The sequence below is a fragment of the Poromitra crassiceps genome (genome assembly GCF_964638095.1).
Source record: "Poromitra crassiceps genome assembly, chromosome: 2".
Taxonomy (NCBI): domain Eukaryota; kingdom Metazoa; phylum Chordata; class Actinopteri; order Beryciformes; family Melamphaidae; genus Poromitra; species Poromitra crassiceps.
This window is the reverse complement of record NC_139624.1, coordinates 33,242,582-33,260,185: the sequence shown is the minus strand read 5'-3', so window position 1 is coordinate 33,260,185 and position 17,604 is coordinate 33,242,582. Positions and strand designations below refer to the sequence as shown.

At 45.1% G+C, this 17,604-nt stretch overlaps 1 protein-coding gene across 4 annotated transcripts in view; it reads left to right on the top strand.

Moving 5' to 3' along the window:
• Positions 1-17,604, top strand: part of dock4b (dedicator of cytokinesis 4b) — a 246,388-nt gene that overhangs the window by 203,622 nt on the left and 25,162 nt on the right. For all 4 annotated transcript variants that reach the window (XM_083632225.1, XM_083632228.1, XM_083632227.1 and 1 more), the window contains 7 exons: positions 597-683; positions 2,755-2,931; positions 10,475-10,558; positions 11,015-11,134; positions 12,014-12,135; positions 13,883-14,003; positions 15,785-15,866. In XM_083632225.1, coding sequence (XP_083488351.1) covers positions 597-683; positions 2,755-2,931; positions 10,475-10,558; positions 11,015-11,134; positions 12,014-12,135; positions 13,883-14,003; positions 15,785-15,866 — 793 coding nt within the window. The remainder of the gene's footprint in view (positions 1-596; positions 684-2,754; positions 2,932-10,474; positions 10,559-11,014; positions 11,135-12,013; positions 12,136-13,882; positions 14,004-15,784; positions 15,867-17,604) is intronic.

Below are 17,604 nucleotides of genomic sequence, written 5' to 3'. Positions count from 1 at the left end.
TGTCAGACTACACTTCTCTATAGTGTGCACACTGTCAGACTACACTTCTCTGATCCATATTGTGCACACTGTCAGACTACACTTCTCTGATCCATAGTGTGCACACTGTCAGACTACACTTCTCTGATCCATATTGTGCACACTGTCAGACTACACTTCTCTGATCCATATTGTGCACACTGTCAGACTACACTTCTCTGATCCATAGTGTGCACGCTGTCAGACTACACTTCTCTGACCTTGTGGGATGTTGGCATATTGACAAGCATGCTGGGTGACAGGGTAATTGCTACAACATGAATGATGATATAAGATACAGTATGACATATGCACATACTGTACCTTGGAGTGGGTGTCTGTCAGTAGGTATACCCACGTGTTTTGTCAAACCAAGCATCGATAATTACATTCCTGTGTGTGTATTGTGCACATACACATCAATCAAGCGTTATGTGAGAAGCAATCTTTTTTTCTTTTTCTTTTTTTACGTTTGTTCAGCAATCACCTGATACTCATTAGTGTGTGTGTGTGTGTGTGTGTGTGTGTGTGTGTGTGTGTGTGTGTGTGTGTGTGTGTGTGTGTGTGTGTTAATGCAGAGCCTGTGGTTGGAGAGGACAACACTGACTCTGGTGCAGAGTCTACCAGGCATCTCCCGCTGGTTCGAGGTGGAGAAGAAAGAGCTGGTGAGTGTGACCGACTGGAAAACCTCCAATATAGTGATCATGAAGATATAACTGCGATGCAATAACCCCACTCCCAGGCCAAACTGTGTTAGGGATACGCTGATACCGCTCTTTGATTGCAGATAGTAATTTGGAGTACTGACAGCCACTATCAAGTATTGATCCAAGTCATTACTTTCGCCAAACAATATAGGCCGATGTCATTAGTTTGGGGCTGTAGGACACAAATGTTTCCTCCATCTAATGTCCTGCAGTCTGCAGCAACCTAGAACATTACTGTAAATTGCTTTCCTTTGATTTCTGATGTTCTTGCGTTGTCCTTTGCAATGGATATTACTATTGGGGAATTTTTCCAATACCGATGTTTGGTTTTATCCTGGTATCAGTATGATATAGTATGATATTTGATACCACTAATTGGTGTCAGTCACACTGCCTTAAAATTCAACCCAAATGCTTTGCATCTTGAATCTACTCATTCAACTCTCTGAAGAATGGAATGATTTCATATGCTGTTTTGTCCAGTGTCTGCAGAACATCATGTTCTGCCTCTCTCTGTTGATCTAAGCACATCTTCTTTTAGTGCATAGCTGTTAAACAATGGTGTAAAAGTGTGGCTTTTGAACCCAGTGTTATTTTATGATGCTTATACAGTGCAACAGCATATAAAATAAAGAACTGGCAAAAGCTACTTAGCTGGAGGATTAAGCTTTGTGTGAGACGGAGCAAGAGAGCAAGACAGAGAGAGAAAGAAAGACACGATGAAGAGAAGAACGAGAGTTTTTATGCACCCGTGATTATGTGCAAAAAGTCAACATGATGTGTTTGTCTGAGTGAGGTGCTGTGATTCAGAGCTTTGGTCAAAAATAAGATCGATGGACTGCTCTCACAGCAGTAACACCAATGCAAAGCCTATTATGGGTTACAGCTATGAGTCAAACCTTTAAGTGGTAATCTGAGAGGTTCTGTTGTTGGTGCAGGAAAACATAGAACGCATCACTTCCTGTTACCAAAGGTTATTTTTCAGCAAGTGTTTACAACAGCAAATGTTCAATCTTTTATGAACTGGGTATAGGTCTGAACACTGTTTATATGAAAATGTGGATTGTTTTTAAGACCTTTGCTCATACAATAGTCAAGTCAAATTGATTTATATAGCCCTAATTCACAAGGATGTCTCAGAGGGCTTCACAGAGAATATGTCTAGCTAAATTTAGCTGACACAACAATAACAATTACAGTCATAATAATAAAAACATGATTGAACAATAATGGAAGAGAGCAGGGGAAGGGGGAAGAGGAGAGAGAGCAGAACAGATAGGATATACTGGGGCTGGCTGATACAGTCATGAATAGTCACAAGGGACAGGAAAATCTAGCAATCAAGTTATGCATTATACTTACTAGGCAAAATGAGCCACTGAATAGACAATAAATGAATTGACATGTATCGCCCAGCCCTATAGGGCAAACCACCTGGCCATCCCACTGCAGCAGCCCAACCGGCAACAGAGCAGCCAGGCCAAACGAGCAACAGCTCAGATAATCTGACTAGTCTAGCCATTAACTAACTAGCACACAAGATAATCTACAGCCTAAACTGCCCTGTCCTACTCTACTCTAATCTAATTTGAGCCTGAACACTATAAGAATCAAGAGGTCCAGCTCAGAGGTATCCAAAGTGGGAGGTGGGGCTCCCCAGGGCGACTCAAACAGTTTGAGGGGAGGTTCAGTGAGTGATTTATTTCAGTTATTTCAGTTATAGTTCATTTAATAATTTGAATAAGAGTGAAGGCAGCTTTTTCATGGAGCTTTTTCCATGCTATTTCTGAGAGGAGGCCCATGGTCTCAGAGTTTGGAATCTTCTGGTCTAGCCAATCTACAGCCTACAGTTAGGCTGTAGCTAATCTATAGCCTAGCCTAAGTTATTCTGACCTACCGGCATCCCTCGACCAATGACCAATAGTAATGTTTTGGATAGAATCATCTGTGTTCTTGAAAGAATGAAACAAAAATGCAAAAATTTGCTAAATGGATATTTTTGGGGGGATTGACACCTTTCCTTCCGCAGGTGGAGGTGAGCCCGCTGGAGAACGCCATCGAGGTGATCGAGAACAAGAACCTGCAGCTGCGGACGCTGATCACCCAGTGTCAGAACCGGCAGATGCAGAACATCAACCCCCTCACCATGTGCCTCAACGGGGTCATCGACGCCGCCGTCAACGGGGGGCTGGCCCGCTACCAGGAGGTACGGATGGTTGGATAGAGGATGAGATTTGAGGTTTGGAGCCAGACCAGTCAACCATTGGCTTGTGGACTCCCATTTTGAAGCCTCGAGTTATGCATTTTGGCCGCTGCCATCTTGGTTCTGGCGCAGCTCACACAAGACCAGTGGTTTCCCATAGAGCTGCAGCACCACCTGCTATAAGACCAGTGGTTTCCCATAGAGCTGCAGCACCACCTGCTATAAGACCAGTGGTTTCCCATAGAGCTGCAGCACCGCCTGCTATAAGACCAGTGGTTTCCCATAGAGCTGCAGCACCACCTGCTATAAGACCAGTGGTTTCCCATAGAGCTGCAGCACCACCTGCTATAAGACCAGTGGTTTCCCATAGAGCTGCAGCTCCGCCTGCTATAAGACCAGTGGTTTCCCATAGAGCTGCAGCACCGCCTGCTATAAGACCAGTGGTTTCCCATAGAGCTGTAGCACCGCCTGCTATAAGACCAGTGGTTTCCCATAGAGCTGTAGCACCGCCTGCTATAAGACCAGTGGTTTCCCATAGAGCTGTAGCACCGCCTGCTATAAGACCAGTGGTTTCCCATAGAGCTGCAGCACTGCCTGCTATAAGACCAGTGGTTTCCCATAGAGCTGCAGCACTGCCTGCTATAAGACCAGTGGTTTCCCATAGAGCTGCAGCACCACCTGCTATAAGACCAGTGGTTTCCCATAGAGCTGCAGCACCGCCTGCTATAAGACCAGTGGTTTCCCATAGAGCTGCAGCACCACCTGCTATAAGACCAGTGGTTTCCCATAGAGCTGCAGCACCGCCTGCTATAAGACCAGTGGTTTCCCATAGAGCTGCAGCACTGCCTGCTATAAGACCAGTGGTTTCCCATAGAGCTGCAGCACCGCCTGCTATAAGACCAGTGGTTTCCCATAGAACTGCAGCACCGCCTGCTATAAGACCAGTGGTTTCCCATAGAGCTGCAGCACTGCCTGCTATAAGACCAGTGGTTTCCCATAGAACTGCAGCACCGCCTGCTACAGTATAAGACCAGTGGTTTCCCATAGAGCTGCAGCACCACCTGCTATAAGACCAGTGGTTTCCCATAGAGCTGTAGCACTGCCTGCTATAAGACCAGTGGTTTCCCATAGAACTGCAGCACCACCTGCTATAAGACCAGTGGTTTCCCATAGAGCTGCAGCACTGCCTGCTATAAGACCAGTGGTTTCCCATAGAGCTGGAGCACTGCCTGCTATAAGACCAGTGGTTTCCCATAGAACTGCAGCACCGCCTGCTATAAGACCAGTGGTTTCCCATAGAACTGCAGCACCGCCTGCTATAAGACCAGTGGTTTCCCATAGAGCTGGAGCACTGCCTGCTATAAGACCAGTGGTTTCCCATAGAACTGCAGCACCGCCTGCTATAAGACCAGTGGTTTCCCATAGAGCTGCAGCACTGCCTGCTATAAGACCAGTGGTTTCCCATAGAACTGCAGCACCACCTGCTATAAGACCAGTGGTTTCCCATAGAACTGCAGCACCGCCTGCTATAAGACCAGTGGTTTCCCATAGAGCTGCAGCACCACCTGCTATAAGACCAGTGGTTTCCCATAGAGCTGCAGCACTGCCTGCTATAAGACCAGTGGTTTCCCATAGAGCTGCAGCACCACCTGCTATAAGACCAGTGGTTTCCCATAGAGCTGTAGCACTGCCTGCTATAAGACCAGTGGTTTCCCATAGAACTGCAGCACCACCTGCTATAAGACCAGTGGTTTCCCATAGAACTGCAGCACCGCCTGCTATAAGACCAGTGGTTTCCCATAGAGCTGCAGCACCACCTGCTATAAGACCAGTGGTTTCCCATAGAGCTGCAGCACTGCCTGCTATAAGACCAGTGGTTTCCCATAGAACTGCAGCACCGCCTGCTATAAGACCAGTGGTTTCCCATAGAGCTGCAGCACCGCCTGCTAGAATTGGTGCCAAGCTGTGAGATCAATGGACAATGTGACCTGCCACTCAGCCCCAAAACATAGTCTGCTTTATCATCTATTTTCCTCTAAATGGGCGTATAATTTAAAAAATGAACACCATGCTGTATTGAAGAAGACTTGACACTAGCGCTTGAGGCCATAAACTCATTAGGTAAAGTGTTTACTGAGGTAATAAATCAAGTGAGAAGTCAGGTCATTTTCCCATTCACTTCCATACAATCAGACTTTTCTTTGCAGCCAAAGATTGGCAAATGTAAATGGCCTGCATTTATATAGCGCTTTTATCCAAAGCGCTTTACAATCAGTAGGTACATTCACCCATTCATACACCGATGGTGGCAAGCTGCTACGCAGGGTGCTGGCACACCATCAGGAGCAATTTGGGGTTCAGTATCTTGCCCAAGGACACTTCGACATGCAGGCTGGAGGAGGCGGGAATCGAACCACTGACCTCTTTTATCCAAAGCGATTAGTGACGACCCGCTCTACCTCCTGAGCTACAGCCACTCAGATATATTGTATAAACGGGTGAGTTATATATTTTTTTTAAATCACCCCCGTACAGTTGTTATGAACAGAGAAATTAGCTATAGAGACCAAAACCATTTTTTTAACCAGGCTGTATCATGTTTATTTCTGCTGTAAAGTCAGTCATTTTGAACATGGGGGTGAATGGGGGAATGACTCCCTTTTGCAGCCAGCCTCCAAGGGCCATTCGAGGAACCGCAGTTTTGGGCACTTCTGCATTGGCTTCATCTGCCCAAGCCCGAGGTTGCCGCTTGGTTTGAGGGATTGAGTATGGACCGACGATATGGATTGACGGATGATGTATGAGCGTGGCTTTCAGTGGAGCTAGGGAGGGAGGAAGGGAGGGAGGGAGGGAGGGATAGATGGATGTATGAGATGACGAGTGGATGGGAAAAGGAGGCTTTGACCGAATGGACGAATGGGTAGAGGAGCAGGAGGGGGTGGATTGGATAGATGGGAGGATAGAGTGTGGAGATTGTGGAAGTGGGTAAATGAGATGGATGGCTGATGTATGAAGGGGTGGAGAGAGAGCATAGGGATAGTGGGTGGGGGGAGAGAGAGCATAGGGATAGTGGGTGGGGGGAGAGAGGGGGTCAGGTGGAAAGGTGGCAGATAGGGGAGTCAGAGACAGATGTCTGGATAATGGCAGGATGAATTAGACGGGAGTGTTTATGAAGCTGTAATATTATTAGGGCTGTCCCCAATACCATTGTTTGGTCTTTGAAGCTTCAGTGAGAAGTATTTGAATATATTTGAAGCGTTGACAGGGGGGTAGCGCACGTAGTGACAATGAGAGGCAAGGAGGACAAGGATTGGACTTCAAGTATTTTTATTCTTATTTCAATGAAAACGGCTACAAAATGTGCAATAATCACATAAAATAAATTACAGCCATAGCCCATAAAAACAACTTTGCTCATATGCTGGCTGCATGGTCAAACTGTCACAGTTTCAGTGCTGGTAAGCAATGTTACATGAGAGCTGCATCTGTGAGGCACAGAACTATCACTCATTTTAAATATCCTTGTCTGAGAGAATAAGTAATAATAATTAATGTTGATGCATAATGAATAATGTTGGAGGATCACTATTTCAAAAGGAATCTAAAACAAACAAACAAAAACAGAAGCATTCAAATAATGATTTGGACGTCAATTACCATGGCAACGAGTGAAGCTTCGAATAATTTTGGTCAGCCCTAAATATTATACAGTGAAGTAGTAGCAGACACATGAATGTATCGATAGGGGGGAAATTGAAACAGCCAAGCCTGTTACTGACCAGTTACTGACCAGTTACTGACCAGTTACTGACCAACAATCAGATGGCTGCTTGATAACATCATTTTATTGAGTGCAATTTCTTAACCGAGAGGAGCACAAAATGAAGAAAAGAAGGACCAAGAATCTACTGAGGAAAATGGCTCTTACCTTCACTCAGTGACTCGCTCTCAGTGTCGCATAGCAACCACACTTACCCACTGGGAGCTGCGTGTGTGTGTGTGTGTGCGTGTGCCCGTGTGTGTGTGTGTGTGTGTGTGTGTGTGTGTGTGTGTGTGTGTGTGTGTGTTTGCGTGGGCATGTTGGGTTGTGTGTAGAAGTGTGTGCCTCTGTGTAGAGGTAGCCTATTAAGCATAGAAAGATACTTGATTGAGCAACAGAGGCAAGGGTTGGTGAAGTGAAGTGCTCTCCACCCCATACTGTATACCCCCCATTATTCTGTAAGAGAAATGGTACCATAAAGAATAACTGAACCCCCAACATACAGTATTTATAGATCAGTCTCTTACTCTAATCCACTGTTGGCAGGATCAGAATGACTCCATTCGCCAAGTGCAATAAGTGTATAGGAATCTGTCTCGGTGCCATTTATTATGAGATATTACTGTAACAAGTAACAGCTGCTTTAAGCAGCAGTGTGGTGGTTGTTACTTATCAAGATTCAAGATTCATTTTAATAGACATAGTGAGTAATCAGATTACAAACGAGGAATTTGACTTAGTGCAAGTATGCAGCGCAGCGATCACATCAATAGCAGAAGAAAAACAATCTGAAATAATGGGTACTTTCATACCATACAGAATGACACATACTGTATTGCTATTATTCTGTGTGAGCTGGATTGCACTGGGGATTAATTTATCTTCAGCAATCACGCCGCCATTCATAGCAACACTCATTTTTCTTGGAGGAATATCGCAGGGAATACCTCGCGGAAGGCATCATAAATCTATTCATTTTATTTGCGTAATGCCGATTGACAGCTGTGGCGGTTCGCTCCTCTACAAATGAAGGACAAATTGTCGTTATTAATATTCAGATTTATTGCTTTAGTTTGAGTTGGAACCCTTGAGGGAGAATGCTGTCTGATTTATTTCCCTCCCCTCTGTGTTCAATCTCTAATTGGACTTTTCTAATGATTGACTGAGCCACTCCATGGCGAGCTCCTGCTCCCCGCAGCCCCACCATGAATCTCCATCATTCACAGACGATTATTGATTATTTTGCCTGGCTTTTCCAGAGGTCCTGGTATAGAATTTCCTGGTGAAACATTGCACTCCTCTCTTTGAAATGACCACCTTGGCACTGAACAATGATGTTGCATAATATATAGTGTACATCGCATGGCCTTTATAAGGTGTAATCATATTCAGCTAATAAAAAGCTACTTTCACGTGCGTTTTTCATTTCCTGTCCACCTGTGTTAGATGTTTTTAATATGGGAGGAGAGGGAAGTCACATGCACTGCATACTAATATACAGTATGCAAGGGTGGAACAACATGGTCTTTTGATAAAGATAGACATCTGAGAATGGTATTTGTCTGGTATAATAGTGTTCAGCTGGTGGGCAGATCTGTGTATTATTGGGTAGTGTGTGAGCGTGTGTGTGTGTGTGTGTGTGTGTGTGTGTGTGTGTGTGTGTGTGTGTGTGTGTGTTGTGTGTGTGTGTGTGTGTGTGTGTGTGTGTGTGTGTGTGTGTTTGTTTTTGAAGCAGTGAGCATCTCCTCTCCTCTCCTCTTGTATCCTTGAAGTGGAGTTTGATGAGCAGCGAGATCAGGATATGGCAGGTTGGTTTGGTGAGACTGATAATCAGCAGACAGGACAGACTGAAATCCTCCTCTCCTCTCCATGCGCGCACGGAGGCACGTTAATTTAAACATGGATCTGGGTATCCTGAAAAGATTTTTCTGTTATCAAAATTGGGGGGGGATTTTCACTGCACTCGCTGTCCTTTATATGTGCACATGTGAGAGGGAGGGAGGGAGAGAGGGGGGGGGGGGGGGAGACACACAGAGAGAAAGAGAGGGAGAGAGAGACACAGTGTGACTGCTGCTGCTGCTGCTCTGGAGGACATGTGGCGACATGTGGCGACTGCAGCCAGTCAGTGTTCATTGGTGTGATTCTTGTTTGGGCAGAGTGAGCATGTGAGATTGAAGGTGAAAGAGTGTCACACGCCAGAAACGTGTGAGTGGGCAGCCCTGCTCTTTGACTCTCATCTGGTACTCTCTGTTTGGAGATACTGTAGGCAGTCGTGTCCTTGGAAGAGGACCCATGCTGATCTTTTGGGGACCTTCCCCTCACACAGAACCTTTGAGTCCTTTTCCCCCTCCTGTGGCAGATCTGAAAGCAGATTGTGAGTCAGGTCTTTCATTGGTTAGTTTTGTGTGCATATGGAAAAGGACTCACTGTAATCTCTCGTCACATTGCAGGTGTCACAGCATTGTAAACAGCAGGGAGCTGGCGATTAATGTACGAATGCGACACAAACACTTGTCATCATTCAAAGCAGACCTCTGCGTTTTCCATCGTATCTGCTCTGAATCGTCTTTTTGAGGGAAATGTCTGGGAAAGCAAGCCATCATCGAGTATGATCTAAGCAGTGATGTGAATCCATGACGACCGATTATTTTAGAATATGAGACCAAATCTGAGTTAAGTTAAAATCAAATGAATATAATCCTGCGGGGCTGTGCCTGAGACGCTACTGAAATGTTCTTACCGCGGGGAAGAAGTAGCACCCCCCTGCGGTTTGGCAGTTCACCGCCAACTCCAGACACAACATTTTATATTGCTTATCAGTATTTTATCTTGTATAATAATTAACCTACTGATATATTTATCAATCAAATATTTTAACTAGAGACCATCTTGCGATGGAATCACACCAGCCGCGATGCCCGCGACTTAAAACAAATATGGATCACACCCATCTCTAACTCCGCCTTCATTTTGAAGTCAACTACACACCTGTAAAGTTTCCTGACTGCATCTTGCACGGTTTTGATGCTATCATGCTCGCAAAATCTGTCCGCACACAAACAGACAGACATACAGACAGACAGACAGACATACTGTAACATCTCAAAACCTCTTCTGTGGTATATATACACTACAGTAGTGTCTCCAGAACCACATTTTGTCACTAAAGTATCACTTGCATAGCTGTTCAAGAACAATATTGGACTTTTTACACCGGATTGTAAATACATTTTTGCCATTTTCTCCCTGCAACACACTTGTATGAGTACAGCAGACGACAGCACGCTAATAGAGACGGAGGTGAAAGGCTCTCTCTCTCCAGCAAGTCGGCACCATCAAAACGTGGAAAGTAATGCCACACGTGTGATTACTGACACAGCTTGAGAACAACAGTGGGATGTGCGAGGCGCACAGAGACATGACGCGTGCGATAGTCTGTCCGTGGATGAACGGAAAGCGTTCATTCACCAACAATTCCAGATGGGCATGATGTTATTATTATTTTCTGTTTTCAACAGCTTTTATACCTTTATTCTTGTGCTGAACAACTCACAATATCCCAAACTAAAATATTCCTTTCCATTTGGAGCAGTTTGATGTTAGTATGCTCTGTTTGCTCAGTTGTTTAATTTGTCCATTAATGTTTTTCCAGAATTCAAATAAACTGGCCACTGACAAACTGGCCACTAATTCACTGTGTCAGCCCAGTGTGGATTCAAATTCAGATTCAGGGATTCAGATTCACCTTCCTGTGTAAGTAACAGATGTTCTGCCTTTTGCACACAGGCCTTTTTTGCAAAGGACTACATTATGAACCACCCTGAGGACGGCGAGAAGATCGGCAGACTGAGGGAGCTCATGTTTGAACAGGTGCAGATGATGCAGATGAACCTGTGATGTCTACATTTAATAGTGCATGAATACATGTTTTAATTATGTTCACTGCTACACTAATGCTTGTAAAGGTCAGGGGGGGGAAATCACCTGTGCCGAAACTTGAAATTGAACTTAAACTTGGTGGTGAACAAGGATGGGCTACCTTATTTTTAAAAGCAGCTCTGTTCAACTGGTTCAACTTCTAACATGGAAACAAGGAAAATACAAATTAAAACATTTACTTAAAATGGTTGTTTCTGCAGTGAATATGCTGACCTGCAACCTTATTCTATGCAGTAGGAGCAAGTGAACATCGTTTGAATTCTTGTTTGGAAATAAAGAAGTTGAGCAATAATTAAAAGCCTTTAGTTTTGACATGGTTCACACCTCGTGTCGGCAGGTTGGTCTATTTGTAGAATCAACAGACATTAACTGGTTTCTGTCTTACAGGCGCACATCCTGGAGTATGGCCTCGCCGTGCATGAGAAGTTTGTTCCCCAGGATATGAGACCTCTGCATAAGAAGTTAGTGGACCAGTTTCACCTGATGAAATCCAGTCTGGGCATACAGGTAGGGATGAGTTAAACAGTTTTTTTAATTAAAAATAATCTTAATCCTACAGGTTGGGTGGGCAACTGGCGGCCCACGGGCCGCATGTGGCCCACGACCTCACTCAATGTGGCCCCTGGGTCAATTTCCTTTTCTTTTGTTTTTACAAGGCGAATGGACATTTTTGGTTTGGTTAAGTTAGACCACCCAAATGTGTTTTTATTTTACTGTACAGCCCAGAACATGGCGCTAATGGCATTAGCATTGTCCATCCAAATGCTGTTTAACATTAGCATTTGAGCTAACGCTATTGTAACAAACTATATCCAGGATGCACATGCAACATTACTTATCTGATTAATATGACATATTTGGGTGATGTACCCCATCAAATTGCTATAGCGGACTGTTTTAAAGCGAGAGCAAAGTTTCTGGTGTCATCTGAATGGAAGAATTACTAAATTTGAATATGAAAAATATAAATGTTGGTATAATAAACTTTGATAACCAGTCCTTTTCATCAAATTAGTAGCTATAATTGGGAGTGATGGTGTTACAGTAGACTACTGGTGGAAGTGCACGGTCACAATCTGGCCCTCTGGTAGCGAGGATTTTTTGTGTGTGGCCCTTTCTATCATCAAAGTTGCCCGTGCCTGTTTTACACCATCTCTGCTCCATTCATCAATTCAAGTCTTCAAGTCTCAACGAAAGCATGAATCTATGCGACAACTCAAGCTGACTGCCGTGTTGAGATTTCTTGGCAAAGGGGTTAAGAAAGCCCCCCCCACTCGTTAAGCACCCCTCCGGCATCTGCAGTAGTGCCTTTCATTTGCATACTTCACGCTGGCACAATGAAGCAGATAATCACGTGCACTTTCTCCTCTCCAATGAAAACCCCAGGAGTTTCCGGCGTACGTGCGCGCCAGCCCGGTGCACTTCACCAACGGAAGCCCACGCACATGCAGGAACTCTGTGCCCAACATCATCAGCCCAGACGCTGGCAGAGGGGTTGCTAGGCGCAGGTGACAAACTGTTTTTCCTCTTCTCCCTTTTTCTTTCAAATGCCACATCCACATCCACCGTCAGCGTCTTTGCTTATTTCTTGCATCTCTCTGATTGAACTGTCAAGGGAAATCTATGATCTTTGAAAGCGTGCAATGTTATTTACTTTTTTTATTTACATTTCTGTTGCTTTTACAGATTGACGAAAAATGTCCCCTGAAAAATGTGCCTGTGTTGAATTACAATGAGGGAGGGGTGTGTGTGGGGGCGGGGCATTGGGCAGCTATTTCCCCATGTCAATCTCGAGAGATACCGTAAATATATATGGCAACACAGATTCTGGATTTGAACATTCAATTCTTCTCTTCACTCATATCACCTTACTCTTTCCCATTACTCTTTCTCATGAGTAGGACTGCAACTTGCAGTCCTCCTACCCGACGATTATTTTCATGATGGATTTAAGTTGTCGATTATTTTCTTCTCGACTAATCAATTAGTAGTTTGGTCTATAAAATGTGTGAAAAATGTTGATCACGTTTTACCACAAACCCTCAAATATCTTCTTTTGACCAACAGTCCACAACCCAAAAGATAATAATTTTACTGTCATACATGTAGAAGACTAAAGAAACCAGAAAATATTCACATTTAAGAAGCTGGAACGAGATAATTGTATTTATTTTCCTTAAAAAATAGTCTAAACGATTCATCGATTATAAATAATAGTTGACGATTAATTTTCTGGCAATCCATTTATGGATTAATGGGTTAATGGTGGCAACTCTATTCATGACATCATACACTGCACTCTTCTGCCTTCAACTTATCTTGACTTTTTCCCCACCTCACCTCGAACATCACACTGGTTTCCTTTGCTCTCTGGTTCCTTCCTTTTTCTGTACCGGTGTGGCTCCATCTGGGCGTAGGTGGGCGAGCGACTGGCACCCCCAGCAGGCAGACTATGTGTGTGCGCGTGCAATGTGTGTGTGTGTGTGTGTGTGTGTGTGCCTATTTGTCTTTGTGTGTACATGTGCGAACTGTGTGTGTGTGTGTGTGTGCGCGCGTGTACACACGTGTGTGTACACACACGCGTGTGTGTGTGCGACGCTGTGCGTATGTGTGTACATGTGTGACCTGTGTGTGTGTGTACACGTGTGTGTGTACATGTGCGACCTGTGTGTGTGTGTCTGTGTTTTGATATGCTCAGTGACCCTGCCATCCTGTCTACTTGCGACATTCTACCTCCACCACCTCATCCCAGGGGGGCGCACGCACACACACACACACACACACACACACACCTCAATCTCTCTGACATTTCTCTTATTGGGGTTTGCTTTTTTTGGTGCTCTGTTCTGGTCTGCCAATACCAATTTTTTTCTTTTCTTTTTGGGGGGGGGGGGGTGGGTTGGGGGGATTGGGAGATTGCTCTCATTTTGCTTGGTTTCTATCTATTTTCTTAAAGTCTTGATCAGATATTGTGATAAGTGATTCCTGCATGTTATCTTCTAGTCTTGCGTTGTCTTGATCAGATATTGTGATTCCTGCACGTTATCTTCTAATCTGACATCGTCTGCTTCTCTTTCTCCCTATTCGTCTTGTGTCTCTGCCCGTCTGTCTGTCTAACTGACTCTCTATGACTCACATTTTATTCTCGGTGAGTGAAACCTCTCAAAGGTAATGAACTGCAACGTGTCCTAACGTGTAGTCCCACTTTACTGAAAACGTGTTATAATCATCTCTCTCTCTCGCCCTCTCCCTCAGTCCCCTCAGCTACCCTGCTGTGAACCGCTACTCCTCGTCATCTCTGTCGTCTCAGGCCTCCAACGAAGTCAGCAACATCACAGGGCAATCAGAGAGTTCGGACGAAGTCTTCAACATGCAGGTACTGTCTCTCTCTCTCTCTCTCTCTCTCTCTCTCTCTCTCTCTCTCTCACACACACACACACACACACACACATATTCACACACACAAACCTACACGCCTACAGACAGACAGACACACACACACACACACACACACACACACACACACACACACACACACACACACACACACACACACACACACAGAGGCTCAGCTGAATCCCTCTGAAGGTAGTAGATTGAGTCCACATCTGAACATTTACCCTCCTGCTCCCTACCAATCTCACCTTCAATACTTTCCTCTCTTAATTTATCACTTTAATCCTCCTTTCTTCTTGCCCTCGCTCCCTCAGGCTGTCTCCCTCTTCCTCTCTACTTGTTCGGGAACCAAATTGTCGTGATTATGTCAAATACAGAGACACTCCTTTGTGTGGTCTGTCCAGGGAGCTCACTGGAGTTAGGCAGTGTTCTTTGTGTGGTCTGTCCAGGGAGCTCACTGGAGTTAGGCAGTGTTCTTTGTGTGGTCTGTCCAGGGAGCTCACTGGAGTTAGGCAGTGTTCTTTGTGTGGTCTGTCCAGGGAGCTCACTGGAGTTAGGCAGTGTTCTTTGTGTGGTCTGTCCAGGGAGCTCACTGGAGTTAGGCAGTGATCTTTGTGTGGTCTGTCCAGGGAGCTCACTGGAGTTAGGCAGTGATCTTTGTGTGGTCTGTCCAGGGAGCTCACTGGAGTTAGGCAGTGTTCTTTGTGTGGTCTGTCCAGGGAGCTCACTGGAGTTAGGCAGTGATCTCAACAAGATTTGTCCCAATTCACAAAGCTGCTGACAACTGCTGGCAAGCTGTTTGCTGCACCTGGCAGAGAAGCAGGATGGTGTGAAGCATGTAGGCGGCGATCCCACCTCACCTGCATTACCGTTATATGAAGACCAATGCAATTGACTGAAAGATGGTGGTGATGATGATGATGATGATGATGATTGATTATATTTCCAGAGCATTTCAAGTTACAAAGTGCTGTAAGATAAAAGGAACAAACAAGAGGTTAAAACACCATCCATCCACAAATACTCAGCTATAATACGGAGAAGACCTGCACCGCTGACTCCATTAATGACTATAGCTCGTTAAGGCCTATTATGTGAAATGATAAGCACAAATAACGAGATAAAAAAGAACCTTTGCCTTCTTATAATGTTGCTATTAGTTTACCAGGCTGTGTGTGTGGTAAACTAATAGCAAAGCTAACATCAGGTAAGCCATTACAATAACACTTAGAGAATGAAGCCTGCAGGAAATATAATGGGATAGCTACAGTTAATTGGCATCCTTGCACTTTCGGCCCGGTCTTCAATTACCTTTTTTTCCCAGCCGTCATTTACCCGTGGAAGACTTGCTGAGTTTGTAGCCCTGTTTCAGCAGCGCTCTGTCTCACATACTCTTATGTACATCCATATGTGGGAGCTGCCTAGTTCTTCTACCATGATCTTCTACATCCATATGTGGGAGCTGCCTAGTTCTACCATGATCTTCTATGTTTGGCCGACAGCTACTCTGGAATTAGGCGAAAGCTCAAGGGCACTTCAGCGGTACTTAATTGAGGAGAGAGTATTACTCATTTACTCCCCACAACTCAGATTTGCACAACTTGTCCAGGGATTCAAACTGGCACCCTTCCAGACCATCCACATAACCCTGAAGACTTACAGTAGCATCATAAACTAAGCTGATTTATGTTGTTGTGTATCATTTGTTCATACAGTAGTTACTGATGATAATCAGTTCTTGTTGTTTTTTCCGCCCTGCAGCCCAGCCCATCTACCTCAAGCCTCAGCTCCAACCATTCTGCCTCGCCCAATGTCACCAGCTCAGCCCCTTCCAGCGCCAGAGGTAAGACTGGCACTCTGCAACAAAACTCCATTTACAATGCATTCAATTATAGCCATGTAGGTGAATACTGAACATGGGGACTGAGCCTGTGACCTTTCAGCGACGAGATGTTCTCTCACACCACTGGGACACCCTGCCTGTAGAGCTTAGTGAGGTTTTGTTACGCCGCAGCTGGGCTTCCAGTACACCAGGGACAGCTGCAGGAGAGTCGGATGAGACAGAGCGAGGAGACAGGTGGATAGACTGGGATGAGATGGAAAAGTGGAGGAAAGTCCGGGAGAGAATACAAAATGCGCGTAGATAAAAAGATGGAATGGGCTGAGACGGGGAGGCAGATGCTGCTGAGAGAACGATGGAGATGATTACAGCTCTGTAGAGAGTGCCTTTTAGCCCTCAAGACAAATCTCCAGTCGAGCCCACTCAGCCCAGCCTAGACCATAGCTTCTACCACAGTGGAGTGCGACTATCTAACGTCCTCTCATTCCACCCTCCTATCTTGCCGCACGCGGATGTGCCAATTTGTTTCTGCCTGATCCACATCATAAAAGTAAGAATATATGAAGACGTTTATGGAAGCCTATACACTCTCCCTTGGCAAGCTGCTTGCAGCGGGCGGTGCCCTTATGAAAATGGCCTCTGTCTACCCATAAAGACTGTCGAGAATGATTGCAGAGGCGGCGTTACCTGAATGGAAGCCGATGGGTATGGAGATGGGTATCTCACACTCTTATGATAGCATCAAAGCTATCGCACTCACTAATGGATCATAATCTATAGTCAGCATGAGATGAGAAGTTGTTTGTGCAAATGCGGAGAAGGTTTGAGCAAGTGTAGGTGTGTGTGTATTAGGGGTTGCACGACTCCTGATTTTTTCAAGTCGATGTTTATATCAATAAAGTCGATGTTACGTCGACTGGTCGTCACGTGGTGCAGTGTTGGAAAAAAAAAGAGTCTGTCTTGCACACTGAGTTGACTGAGTCAAAACAGTCCACGACGTATTAGCTGTGTGAGGAACATAAACACAATCATAACTCTCTGGGCAAGTAATATGAACGGAGACTTTACAGTTTGATGTCCGGACTACACACACGCATGCACGCGCACGCACGCACGCGCGCTCTCGCACACACACACACAGACACACACACTTTATTTGACCGTAATGTGTCCAGGGTTGCATCATCTGTTGTTCACATAAATAGCGACTCCCCCTCCTTTCATCATGTCGCTCTCGCACTCCTGCACCACCTGAACCTGGAAACTGACGGTTAGGTTTTCAGCCTAGTGGGCATGTGACAACAACAATCCAGCCCATCGAGCTGTGTTTGTGCTGCGGCAGAGACTGGGCTGAATCCCATTTCTCTGAAGTCATTTTCAGACCTGATAGTCTGATTCCTTGGTTCAGACCAGACATGAGAATGATACATGCACATTATTTTGTTTTTCAGCTGGTTCCGTGCACTTTCACACCAGCCAGTCTAGATACATGGAGGCTGCCAACAAGATTCTTTTTATGGCTGAAATGATGTGAGAGTGAGTGTGTGTGTGTGTGTGTGTGTGTGTGTGTGTGTGTGTGTGTGTGTGTGTGTGTGTGTGTGTGTGTGTGTGTGTAATGGTGACAGGCCGCGAGTGTGTGTGTATCAGAATGCATGTCTGAACATAACTCTTCCTCGTCTGTAATCCCCAATTCTGAACCGATTTCTGTCAATCAAATTTCCCTGTATCCAAAGTCCTGACC